Here is a 13,939-nt window from a genome sequence, read left to right as displayed (position 1 = left end):
ATTCATCATCTCTTTTAGTGTTCTATTTTTCCTTTCAGCCACTCCGTTTTCTATTGGAGTATAAGGAGCTGTAGTTTGATGAATGATTCCATGTGTAGAACAAAATTCTGAGAATTCATTTGACTTGTATTCTCCACCACGATCAGACCTAAGAATCTTTATTCTCTTATCTAATTGATTTTCAACCTCACCTTTATATTTCTTAAAAATATTCAAAGCCTCATCTTTAGTATCAATCAAATAGATATGGCAAAACTTACTATAATCATCAATAAAAGAAATATAATAATTCTTTCTTCCACGACTTGGTGTAGATAGAAAATCACACAAGTCGCTATGTATCAAACCAGGTAATACGTTTGATTTTTCCACAGATTTGTAAGAGTGCCTTGAATAATTAGATTCCACACAAACTTCACATTTGCTTATATTTATTTTATTAAGATTGTGTTTTGGTAACAATCCTAAATTTATCATTCTACGTAAAGAACGATAATTAACATGTCCCATTCTTGCATGCCATAAGTCACTTGAATCAAGCAAGTAAATAGAAGCAGAGCTACTGCCTGCATTTTTATTAATAATTGGTACAACATTCAGTTTGAAAAGACCATCACAGAGATAGCCTTTTCCGACATACATCCCACCTCTAGTGAGTACAAACTTATCATATTCAAATTCAATCTTAAAACCTTTGTTGCTAAGAAGTGAACCAGAAATCAGATTCTTTCAAATCTCAGGAACATGGAGCACATTGGTAAATGCAAGTTCCTTCCCAGATGTGAGTTTCAAGACCACTTTGCCTTTTCCTTCAATCGTTTATGTGCTTGCGTTTCCCATATAAAGCTTTTCTCCACCGGAACTGTGTTCGTACGTTGTGAACATACTCACGTTGGAGCACACATGCTTTGTTGCACCAGTGTCAACCCACCAATGATTAGAGTTTGTCATCATGTTTTCTTCGGAAACGACCGCAACAAACTGATCTTCGACTAGGTTTGCATTATTTGCGTCTCCACATGATGTCCCTTCTTTCTTATGGCGACAGTCCTTAGCTCTATGGCGAGACTTTCCACACACCCAACAAGCACCTTGCGGCTTCTTTTTGAAGTTAGAACCCTTTGGTGGAATGAACTTTCTCTTAACGTTTTTGTTCTTCTTAAAGCCCTTGAATTTGGAACTGTTTCTCTCAACTACATTGGCCTTTGCTTCCATCAACGAGAATTCAGATTTCTCGTTCTTACGGCCGGTTTCTTCTTCGACTCGAAGTTTCAGAATTAACTGCTTAAGACTCATATCTTCATGAATATGCTTCAGGTGGGTCTTGAAATCTTTCCAAGTTGGAGGCAATTTTTCAATAATGGATGCAACCAGGAAAGTTTCATTCAGCCCCATACCCTCATCTTTCAATTCATGAGCAGTTACTTGAATTTCTTCGACTTGTTTCACCACTGGGATGGTGTCACTCATCTTAAAATTCAGAAACTTTCCAACGATGAATTTCTTGGCACTTGCAACTTCAGACTTGTACTTCTTCTCCAATGATTCCCACAACTGTTTTGGGCTTTGGAAAATGTGATAAAAATCGTAGAGAGAATCATCCAAGGCATTAAGAATATAAGTCTTGCACAAAAACTCATTTTGTGTCCATGCCTTCTGATGCCTTGATGATTTCATCTGAAATATCACCTTCAACAGGAAGTTCCGGTGCTTCCGAAGTCACGTATTGTGCCAGATTCAGTGTTGTTAGATAAAACAACATCTTTTGCTGCCATCTCTTTAAATCCACTCCTCGGAACACAAAAGGTTTTTCTATGTGATTCTTCACAACAGCAGCAGACTGATCCATCTATCAATTCCAAAACAACAAAGATAAAATTCTGTCTTAGATTGTTGTTCCCGGAATATAGAAGCAGATCAAACACACATATCAAAGAGAAAAAACTCATACATGAACGGATTTGAAAACCAAAGAGGAACTTTGAATAATACTTTTGTATTTACTTGACTGATTACATTTGATCTTTACATCTCTTCTTTTATATACAAGAGTAGAACAATCTAGAGCTCCTAAAGTAAACCTTATCCTCCAGCTGTAGTGTGTGACTCATCGATTTAGAGGTTGCAGAACGTTGGAGATATTTGGACTGGAGTGGAGCTCCTTCACCGTACCAACGTTCCTCTGCTTTGAAAGAGAGACTGCTTTAGTCTTTGTCTTCTTCTGTTTGTTTTGTATTTGGGCTTCAGGTGATATTGGATTGGCAAGGCCCAACAAAGATGTTGGATCTTTGTCTGTTGGATCTATATCCTCTACAATACACGTACCTTCACTCTTTGTATGCGTCGATTAGAAAAGACATATACGTCGGTTGTAGAAACAACGTTTGGGGTAATATATAAACACATCACTTGACGTAAACAAGACATAACATTTTTCGTCTCTTCTTCTTCCTCCCATAAATTTCTGAAAGAAAACAGAGTATAGTTTGCGAGGATCTCCGGAGGTGTGTAATCTGGAGATCAATAGTTGAATCCTCAAGAGTGGATATACAACCAGTTGGAATCATATCAATCCCCGCCTACTCGACACTTNCTCTCCCTCAAACTTGGAGTGGGCGATGCCGTAGCAGAGGACACACCAAGTTTGCGACAAAGATCATCAAACATTGGCCTTGACAATGATTTGGTGAAGATGTCTGCAATTTGGAGATGTGCCGGAATGTGGTGTGTCTCTATGTACCCCAGAGCCACTCGTTCACGAATGTAGTGAAAGTCTTTATCAAAATGTTTGGTCCTGTTGTGAAGAGCTGGATTGGTAGATAGATATACCGCTGAGAGATTATCACAGAAGACTTTTGTTGGTTGGTACTGAGATATGTCAATGTCACGAAGCAGAGATGAGATCCATGTAAGTTCTTTGGCGACAATAGAGAGAGTTTTGTACTCTGCTTCAGTGGAGAAATTAGCAACTGTAGGCTGTCGCTTGGCCGACCAGGATATTAGTGTGGAGCCTAAAAAGATACAGAACCCTCCTGTTGACCGTCTAGTATCCTTGCAGCCTGCATAATCACTGTCACAGAAGGCTGAAAGAGTGGGATTGCCATGCTTCTTGATTGGGAGACCCATGTCACTAGTTCCTTTGATATACCGTAGTATCCTTTTGAGCATGCTGAAGTCGTAGTTGGTCGGAGCGTGCATTTTTTGACATACAAAGTTCACAGCGTATTGAAGATCAGGACGTGTGATAGTTAAGTATTGCAACTTACCAGCCAAGCTCCTGTAATAAGTAGGTTCAGAGAATGGTCTCGTATCAGGTCTGTCACTCTGTTGTGGAAGTGGCGTAGGCATGGGATTGCAATCTGCCATTCCAGCTTGAAAGAGTATGTCTTTAGCATATGCCATTTGATGCAGGAACAGGCCATCGTTAGTTGTCTATATCTCTATGCCAAGAAAATAACAAGGTGGACCAAGATCTTTCATAGAGAACCGAGAGTTGAGAGCCTGAAGCAACTGTTGCATAAGCTGTTGATCATTTCCTGTAAGGAGAATGTCATCAACATAGAGAAGTAGAACGAGAACCTTCTCACCATGATGGAGAGCAAATAACGAAGGATCAGCCATACTACAGACGAACCCAAAGTCAAGAAGAAAGTTGCTGAATGTGTCGAACCATGCCCGAGGAGCCTGTTTTAGCCCATAGAGAGCTTTTGTGATACAACAAACGTGATCAGGCTTGTCCGGGTCAACGAATCCAGCTGGTTGGTACATGTACACAGGTTCCTGCAGCTCACCATGTAAGAATGCGTTTGAGACGTCAAGTTGCTTGATAGGCCAGCCGAGTGCCGTTGCAGTGTCGAGAACAAGTCTAATGGTAGCAGTGCGAACCACTGGACTGAATGTTTCTAAGTAGTCCACTCCTTCTTCCTGGCCAAAACCCTTAGCAACGAGTCGAGCCTTCAGCTTATCAATCTCTCCATCGGGCTTTAGTTTTGTTTTGAATACCCATTTTGAATCCAGGATGTTCATGTCTTTAGTTGGAGGAGTAAGATACCAAGTCTTTAGTAAGTAAATCCTTCTTATCTCTTCCATAACAGCTTCATTCCATCCTGGATGTTTCATTGCAGTTACAATGCCTTTGGGCTCACTATGCACCGACTTAGCTACCACCAGAGCATACCGAGTATTAGGCTTGTGTATACCCGCTTTCGACCTGGTCACCATTGGGTGTGCATTGTGGACTTGTTCTTCACCAAGATCTGCATCATCTTCCTGCTCAACTTCTTGCTCATGATCAGAACCATCATTGTCAGACTCCGCAGAACTGGTTTCTTGAATATGCGCATTGTGTATATCATTTTGTTCTTCTCCATCTAAAACAGGATTCTGAGCTTCAGTAATAACAGGTTTCGGTAGACACTGAGGAGAAGGAGTTACTGCAGTTGTTATGTGAGGATCATTAGCATGCCAGGCTTGAAGAAGTGGCGTTTTGTAGTTTGGCACTAGATGTTTGTAGTTTTCTTTGAAAGGAATAACCTCTTCATCAAACACAACATGCCTTGAAATGTATACTTTGCCGGTTGGAGGGTAAAGGCATCTGTAGCCCTTGTATTGAATGTGATAGCCGATGAAAACACACTGTAATGATCGGGGATCAAACTTGTTCTCAGCAAGTGGCCTCAAACATGGATAGCACGCAGACCCGAAGACACGCAGATATGAATAGTCTTGTTTCTGATGAAACAGAGTTTCAGAGGGACTCATATTCTTTAGAGCAACAGTCGGAAGCATGTTGATGATGTGATTTGCAGTGTAGAACGCCTCTACCCAGAATTTTTGAGGGGTGTGACTATGAAACATCATTGACAACCCTAGTTCAACCAAATGGCGATGCTTTCTCTCTGCAATGCCATTCTGTTGCGGCGTATAGGGACATGAAATCCTGTGATGTATGCCATGTTCACTGAAATGTGCTTTAAGCTGATTGCTTGTAAACTCTCCACCACCGTCACTCTGAAACTCCTTTATACGAGTGTTGAGCTGATTCTCGACTAATCTTTGGAAAGCAGTAAAGACTGTAAAAAACTCAGACTTGGCTCGTAATGGATAAAACCAGGAGAAACGAGAGAACTCATCAACAAAAACCACATAGTATTTAAATCCTTGGTTTGATACAACCGGTGAAGGACCCCAGAGATCACAGTGGATTCGATCTAAGGGATTTAAAACACGAGAATCAGAAGATACAAAACTTAATCTAGAGTTCTTCCCCATCTGGCAAGGCTCACAAATGGAGGATGTTCTGCTCTTATTGACTTGAATATCCTTGCTTGATTGAAGTTGTTGCAGAATCTTGTTGTTAGAATGACCAAGTCGATGATGCCAGACTTCTTCACTAGCTGCACATTGTCGATTGGAGTAGAACGTTTGAAGCACTTGATTCACCAACACATACAGACCACTACTGCGAGGACCCCTGGACACTACCTTCTGAGTATTTAGATCAATAACACATACTTTATTAGAGTCAAAGTATACTCCACATGGATAATCATCACAGAGCTTTGACACAGAAAGGAGAGACTTCTTTATATCTGGACAAACTAGAACATCATTTAAAGGAATGGTACCTTTCGAAGAAGAGATGGTAGTTGATCCAGTATGAGTGATAGGGAGGAAGGTTCCATCACCAACCTGAACAGTGTCATTACCAGTGTATGCGGAAGCAGAGTGGAGCATGTCGGTAGATGATGTTATGTGAGCAGACGCACCAGAGTCAGGATGCCACTCTTTACCTGTGTTATCAGAGATTTGCAGGGACGAGAAGGCTTCATGAGCCTCAGCTTGATAGTTGTTGTCAAACCTGTTGTAGCACTTTATGGCTGTGTGTCCTACACGACCGCAGATTTGACAGACTGGTCTTTGTCCATTAGGTTGAGAAGAGGATTGATGCTGAGTGAAACCTCGACCTCTGCTTGAATAACCTCCTCTGCCTCTGCTTTGATTGAAACGACCGCCTCTCCCACGCTGTGAAGACGAGTATTGTGGGTCACAAGGATTCGTCTTTTGAGTGTTGAAGACAAGATGAGGCGTTGTTGCATCTGTGGTCTCATAAGACTGAAGCTTGCTGTCAAATCCTTGAACCTCAGAGATAACATCATTGAAAGTCGGTGTTGGAAGTTTGCTCAGAGAGCTTTGTATCACTGTCGTGATTGGGTCGTAATCTCTTCCTAGACCATTGAGGAACCCAAATATCTTCATAGACTCATCAACCGGTTTCCCAATGGAGCTAAGAGAGTCGTAGATGGTTTTAAACTCACGACCGTAAGCCGACAGAGACTTATCTCTTTTTGACAGCAGCTGGAGACTCCGACGAAGAGAAAACTCTCTGGCAACGCTGCTCTTGTTGAAGTTCTCGGCAAGGGATATCCAGATTTGACGAGACGTGGCTAGATTGTGGACATGACCGAGGACTTCTTCTGACAGAGTACCAAATAACCAAGACCTGACAAGCTGGTCTGTGCAAAACCAGGCTTCGTACTCAGCATTCGGAACTTCGGTGTTGACTTCACCGTTGGCAACAAGACGTGTTTGGGCTGGGGCTGTGACTGCTCCATTGACGAACCCAATGAGCATTTGACTGGACAGAAGGGACTCAAACTGTGTCTTCCACAGTAAGTAGTTGGTGTCGTTAAGCTTCAGGGTAACGAAACTAGAGACATGAACATTATCCGGGAAAGGATAAGTCGCCATTGCTTCACCTGTGAAGGTTTACAAAAGCTCTGATACCATGAACGGATTTGAAAACCAAAGAGGAACTTTGAATAATACTTTTGTATTTACTTGACTGATTACATTTGATCTTTACATCTCTTCTTTTATATACAAGAGTAGAACAATCTAGAGCTCCTAAAGTAAACCTTATCCTCCAGCTGTAGTGTGTGACTCATCGATTTAGAGGTTGCAGAACGTTGGAGATATTTGGACTGGAGTGGAGCTCCTTCACCGTACCAATGTTCCTCTGCTTTGAAAGAGAGACTGCTTTAGTCTTTGTCTTCTTCTGTTTGTTTTGTATTTGGGCTTCAGGTGATATTGGATTGGCAAGGCCCAACAAAGATGTTGGATCTTTGTCTGTTGGATCTATATCCTCTACAATACACGTACCTTCACTCTTTGTATGCGTCGATTAGAAAAGACATATACGTCGGTTGTAGAAACAACGTTTGGGGTAATATATAAACACATCACTTGACGTAAACAAGACATAACATTTTTCGTCTCTTCTTCTTCCTCCCATAAATTTCTGAAAGAAAACAGAGTATAGTTTGCGAGGATCTCCGGAGGTGTGTAATCTGGAGATCAATAGTTGAATCCTCAAGAGTGGATATACAACCAGTTGGAATCATATCAATCCCCGCCTACTCGACACTTCTCAGCCTAAACTTTAGCTCTTCACTTTAAGATATTTTTCCAAATAACACTCCACAGTTTGTCGAAGGAGCGGAATAGCCGAAGGCATGGTGACTCACCTACCACCAGTGCTACTCTTACCAAGCTTATTGACAATAACATTCAGCACCATCACCAAGGTGCGTACGCCGACGGTCTCCGCTATTGGTTTCACATAAGGCGGTCCTAAGCTACTTATATTGTTGTAACCTTTAGCCATAAAATTTAGCTCATTAGACTTTACTTTCAACTCTCAATTTTGCATTCATTATATAAATGTTTTTTTGTTGAAAAAAATTTACATTAAAAAAAAAAAAAAAGCTGAAATAATTTTAGGTAGAAAAAAGCATAATATTTGGTGTTGTCAATCTAGCATCCTACCATATCAAGTGAGAAATGCAAAAATTAAACTAATCTTAAAAAGTGTAAAAAATTACATTGAAATGCCATTAGAAATAATACAAAAAAAGATAGGATTGGGTAATTAAAACAATTAATTATTTAATTAAATAGATTAATTTACGGGTGTAATTGTTTACATGGATATTTAATCAGGCGGATTCAAATGTACATGGGTATAAAATCTAATATTTAAATATTTTATCAGTTTAGGTAAGAAACAATCATTCGATGAAAATTCATGTATAAAAGAGTATCTCACAAATTGTTCACGTTGATTTTAACCGCTTTCACGTGATAAGGTCATTAGCTGTCTAGTAATATGATAAGGTCATAATCGAGCCCATAATAAAGCCGGCCGAGCCGGCCAAGAGTACAAGCAGAGTAAGCAAGTGTTTGCAGCCGTCAGATAATATAGACATTAATTGTTCTTCATCTTCGTAGGGAACAGTCGAAACCATAAAATTGTTTTCGAATGAGTAGAGTTCTAATCAGAAAATTAGAGTTAACTGTCACGTTCATCATGATTATTTTTGATGTAATCGACTTAAACCACCAAAAAGATTTGAAAAACTCATAATTTTTAGTTCTCCGAATAATATATACTATATTACAAAATTTCTATATAAAACATTCAATTAAAATATATATAAAAGAAAATTATGAGAAAACTGTGAATGAGAGCCACAATATTAACTAGGTTTATAGAAGAAGATACTCATTTATAATCATGCCCTTCATTGAAAACAGATTTATAGACGTACACTAAACAAAAGAAATTAGTTATGTACGTATATAAAACTGCAACATACACTAAACAAAATAATCTAACCGAGTACACCTACACCAAAAAATGACCACTAAAATACACAATCTTGTAAACATGCACACTTTAATTTATGTTATGATATAAGATTTATGCAAGTCTTCTCAATTATTGTATTCTTTACATCAACATCTTGTACATTGTTCATCACATATGTTTTGTTGTATCTTTCTCTACTTGCAGTTATGTTATGTACTTTCCTAGTTTTATTTACTACAATGAACATTTTAAAAGCGTTTTGATTCGGGCATGTGACACCTTGGTTTCAGGGACATGCAGACATGTTTTAAAAAAGAAAATAATTTGGCTACCTATGTCACCAAAGTGCACTTATTTTTTTTGGTCAAAAGTATTGAGAGAAATCCACAGTTAAGCGTGCTTATGCTGGAGTAGTCTCAGGATGGGTGACCTTCCGGGAAGTGACTATTGGAACTGTGCGAGTGAGGACAAAATACAGGGAAAGATCATGTAGTGATTTGTAGAGACGGTAAACAAGTTTTTAAAATCTCCCAGACATAGCAAACTGACCATCGGATATGGATGAGCTCAGAAACCTAGTGGGAGGACGTGAGATCCATTAAGAAAGGTGGGCCTATGGACTGGGAATGAACATGAAGCCCACTAAAAGAGATGGCGGTCGGGATATTTAAGGACATTTGATGTTAATTTTGAAAAATGAAGTTTATACAAGAAGTAAGATGAGGTCAATGATGGTTATCTTAACTTGATACAAAACCCCTACACCAACCAAAACAACTAAATCCTAAGCCATATACATACAAGATTTTACTGATTTAAACTTACACACTCTTAAACAAATCCTGAAAATTAAACCCTAAATTGTATATGTACATAATCTTATTTATTCAAATGTACTTTTCCATTACCCGTTTTTATGGGTTAAAAATTTAAAACTATATATTTGATTTATAAAAAAAAAATGGGTCTTGATTCGTAACCATGAGTTTAATATATGTTTAAGGGAACGTAACATAAGAGACACATGCATGGTTCAAGAAAATATATGGTCCAAAAGATGAAACTGAAAGACCACTAATTGATAGTATATGACATCATGAACGTGCACCGTAACTATATTCGTTCTAAAAACCATACATGGCAAGCTTACAGCATAAAAAATGTCACAAACCATGGGCGTACAGTTACACCAATAATTTTGTTTTTCTTGTTTTGCTTTAATAGCTTATGCTACTACTAGTAATTAGAGATAAGGCCGATCGAGTTAGGTATCTAACATTTCTAGAAGCTATAAAGAGTGAAGAATCGATAAATACACATTAAAAAAAATTCTTAAGTAAAAGAAAATCGGGTGAAGAGTAACATGGCGTTCATGTGCTCACAGCTAGTTACCCTCAAGCCCAATTAATGTCATCATCCTACAAAACCACCAAAATTAGACCAACATTTTCTTATTTAGCCAAGAACTTTTGGCCTAATTAACCACAATTTTCGAAGTCAGAGACCATAATTAGTTTTACAACTCTATGCATTTTCTGCGCTTGGATTCCGATTTTCCTAACTTTCTCAATTTCAGTGACCAAGTGATGACGATACGCCGGTTGAGCTACCGAAACCAGGTAATACTAACAAAATTGTCAAGAAAAAAATGAAGTGCTCAATAGATTTGCAAGGAAGTATTGACATAAAATAAAAATAACAACAAAATGGAATCATGTCCTTTGAGCCAGTTTCTGTCACTAAACAAAAAATTTGCAATTATTCAATAAATGACTAGTAATTAGTTTTCATAAAGAAAACAAAAATGTTTTTGGATTTTAGGTTAAGGACTAATATAACATATGTCAACATTTCATGAAATGTAAATCTAGCTTTGTCGCTCAGATCCGTCATAAGTACTTGGATAAATTGTTTCGACTGATGATTTCATAATACGTGGTCAATTTCAGTCTGTTTTTACTTAGGTAATTTATCTAACAAAAAAAAATAAGAAAAATTCTTAACAAATTTGGAGTTTGAAACAGTAACAAAAAAGGAAATACTGAAAGAGGAAAACAACCGAAAACGTGTATGCGATCTGCCTTCCGACCAGCTCCGGACGTGTCTGTCTTTGCATTATGGGATTTGAAAGCCATTTGGTTCATAAAAGACAGTTGATTTCATTTGATGAATTCTTTTTTATTCAGATTCTCTCTAGTGATCTCTTTCGTTTGATTCAACTGTCCAAATATTACATATTAATTCTTCTGTCATTTTATTTGTAATTTTTAGTGTTCCCGCTGTATAAGAAATGCAAGAAGATTAAAAAAATAAGAAAATTATAACAATATCTATACTAATAATTCACCTTTAAAAGAAAAATATAAATTAATAACTTTGCACCACTGATCAGTTAAAATATCTATTTATTAGATATTATTTTTTATTTTTGATAACAATTTAACAAATAAATTTTTATTTTTTTTACTTATTACCGTAACAGTAGTTTTTTGTTGTAACCATTTAAAATGACTGAAAACAATATATGCTTTAAAAACAACATTCTAAAGTTTGTAAATGTTTTAAAATATTCCAAAAGCTTGTGAAGATTTTTGGTTTGCATCACTCAAAATCTAAGCATTACAATTTTGTGAAGTGATTCTATTTTTGGAAATAAATAGTTTAAAGTTTAAACTGTTAATTATTAGATAAAATTTTGTGACGACATTATCTGACCAAGTGAAATGATTAAATATGCTATCTACCTAATTGTTCAATAATAATAAAAAATAGTATATTTTAGAAAGAAAAAAAAAAAGAATAAATAGTTAACATAACAACAAAAGTTGAGCTAAGAGACATAGGTGGCCCTCCTTAACACATGGGGACATAGCTCCCAAGAGAAATGCAGATGTAAATGTTGAAAATTCATATACTTGTTTTAGATTATGACAATCCTCTACCTTTAAACCGTTCATCAGATGCCTTTTTGACCAAATCAGCTCCTTTGATTATGGAATTTGCGGTCTATTCCTCGGTATATCTTCTCTTTCAATTCTAAAAAGCGATATCTTTGATATAGTTATTTATTCAAACGCACATATGTATATTTTCATTGAAAACTATAAGCGCACAAGCACTCCTTTTCTATAAAGATATGTTTATCCACGTATTAGTTGTTTAGTATGTTAAAGAGATGTACATTAAGGTAGTCTCGGACAAGTGAACCGGAACCAAAAATATCGAACAGGAAACAAACTGAGAGAAAGCGAATCAACATCATTTTGAAATTCTAAAATATTTGAGTGAATTTTAACTAATCTGTTTAAAAAAAAAAGTCACTTACTGGGATTGTCAAAAAAAAAAAGTCACTTACTGTATAATTTTGTTTTTGTAACTATATTAAATATTTAGTGTAGGGTATCCGGATTCATGACTTCAGAATATACGCACAAACATTAAGATGTCCGCAGGTATTAGAATTAAATCCATAAAAAATACTAAAAATAAAATAAAATAATTATAATATTAAAAATAACAAGACAATAATTTTCATAAAATTTTTATTTTATTCAACTGTTTTATATAAATATCAATATATTTCAAAAATTAATATGATAAAAATTTTAAGATAATTAAATGATCCCCATCTATTGTTTCTATTTTCTAGATTGTAAAATTATTATTCGGATCCAGCCGTCCCGGATATCCAGTTTTCAGATTGGATGCAGGATATTAGTCCTATCCTTAATGGGCTGAAATTTAGGGAATCACTGAAACCTAAGCTTGGAAAAAGATGAACCATAACAAAATAAAGAGAAATCAATGGAGGAGAGCACATGGGGGGTGTGTGCAGAAGGGAAGTTAAAATAGTAACTGAAACATAAAAAATTTGTTTGAAAGTGTCACAAGCTCTTCCTGACCACAAGTCCTGCCCTTCTTTGTACTATTCAGTACATTGCTGTTTCCAAAGTCCGTGATTTACGCACTTTAACGACGCCTCTGCTCTGCAGGTAGAGAGACACGAATTGATTGACACATCTTAAAATGTTCTTTCAACAAACAAACAAAAATGGATAATAAAAAACAGTTACTTATTTTTGAAAACTGAATATCTAATAAATTAGTAACTTTTAAGAATATTTTTTAAGGGTAAATGTTTGTATATGATAAAGGAAGGTTAAATGTTAAAAAAACTAAAAGTTCCAAGGTAAAATGATGGATGAAAAATTACATGTAAAATAGACAGTACGTCCATAATAATTAAATACTAGAAGATACCCGTGCTTTAAGCATGGATCAACACTTTTTAAAAAACTATAATATAATAATAAAAGTTATTGTTATTATTTTTAAAAAATTATTTTGTTTGAAATAATTTTTTTTTTAAATTGTTCTATAAATCTATTAGTCTATTTGAATAGTAAGTATTTTGGAATATTATAGTATTTTATTTTTGACGTATAGTATTACAGTTTTATATTGTTTGTTTGTTATATTTGTTTCATTATTTTGTGAAATATAAAGTAGTAACTTTAATATTATAATTGTGGGAAAATAAAAATTATTAATTTATCATCTATATAAATTTAGTTTTACCAACCCGCCAATGTGGAAATTAAAACATACATTTTTCATAGATTGATTAATATATTTCGTTTTTAAAAATTCAAATCACATATGCAGAAAAAAATCTGCACTTTATTAATCATAAGTATTATATGAAAATTCCAAACAATTTGTAAATAAAATCAAATAAAGATGATAGGAGAATCATAATTTGAAATCTTAACAAAATTTTTGAAATTTAGTTATTAAAAATAATTATATTGTATATTTGGATATAAAATCTTAGTTTTTAAAATTCTGATTGGTTTATATATTTTTTAAAAAAATATTTAGTAATTTCGTTCATAATTTATTAGAGTAATAAAATATATTTTTTCTAGATTCTTTTATATTTGATCTGTGAGTGTTTTTTGTTTTTTTAATTAATTATATTTATTTAAATTAATTAATTAAGCTTAATTAAAATTTTCTAATGGTAATTTAATGTAATATTTTACACATTTTAAGGTTAGTTTCATATTTGTACTTCCCAATTAATATAATAGAATTACAATACTAATTTATTTTTCTTTTGTTTATGGATAAATTACACAAAACTTATAAATTTTTCTTTTTGTTTCTTTTTCTTCGAAAAAATTAAAATTATATTTTTTTAAAAAAATTAGTGAAATCAAAGGGCAATTTGAAAAACGTCCCAATATTAAGAGGAACTAGTATTTTCCAATTAAAAGAGTATAGTCA

At 35.3% G+C, this 13,939-nt stretch overlaps 1 protein-coding gene across 1 annotated transcript; it reads right to left on the bottom strand.

The window, feature by feature from the left end:
* Positions 2,569-3,402, bottom strand: LOC109129159 (uncharacterized mitochondrial protein AtMg00810-like). Its single transcript, XM_019236813.1, has one exon. The coding sequence runs from the start codon at positions 3,400-3,402 to the stop codon at positions 2,569-2,571; it is 834 nt and encodes a 277-aa protein (XP_019092358.1).

The sequence above is a fragment of the Camelina sativa genome, chromosome 15 (assembly GCF_000633955.1).
Source record: "Camelina sativa cultivar DH55 chromosome 15, Cs, whole genome shotgun sequence".
Lineage (NCBI taxonomy): Eukaryota > Viridiplantae > Streptophyta > Magnoliopsida > Brassicales > Brassicaceae > Camelina > Camelina sativa.
The sequence above is the reverse complement of the archived record's forward strand: the minus strand, read 5'-3'. Positions and strand labels throughout refer to the sequence as shown.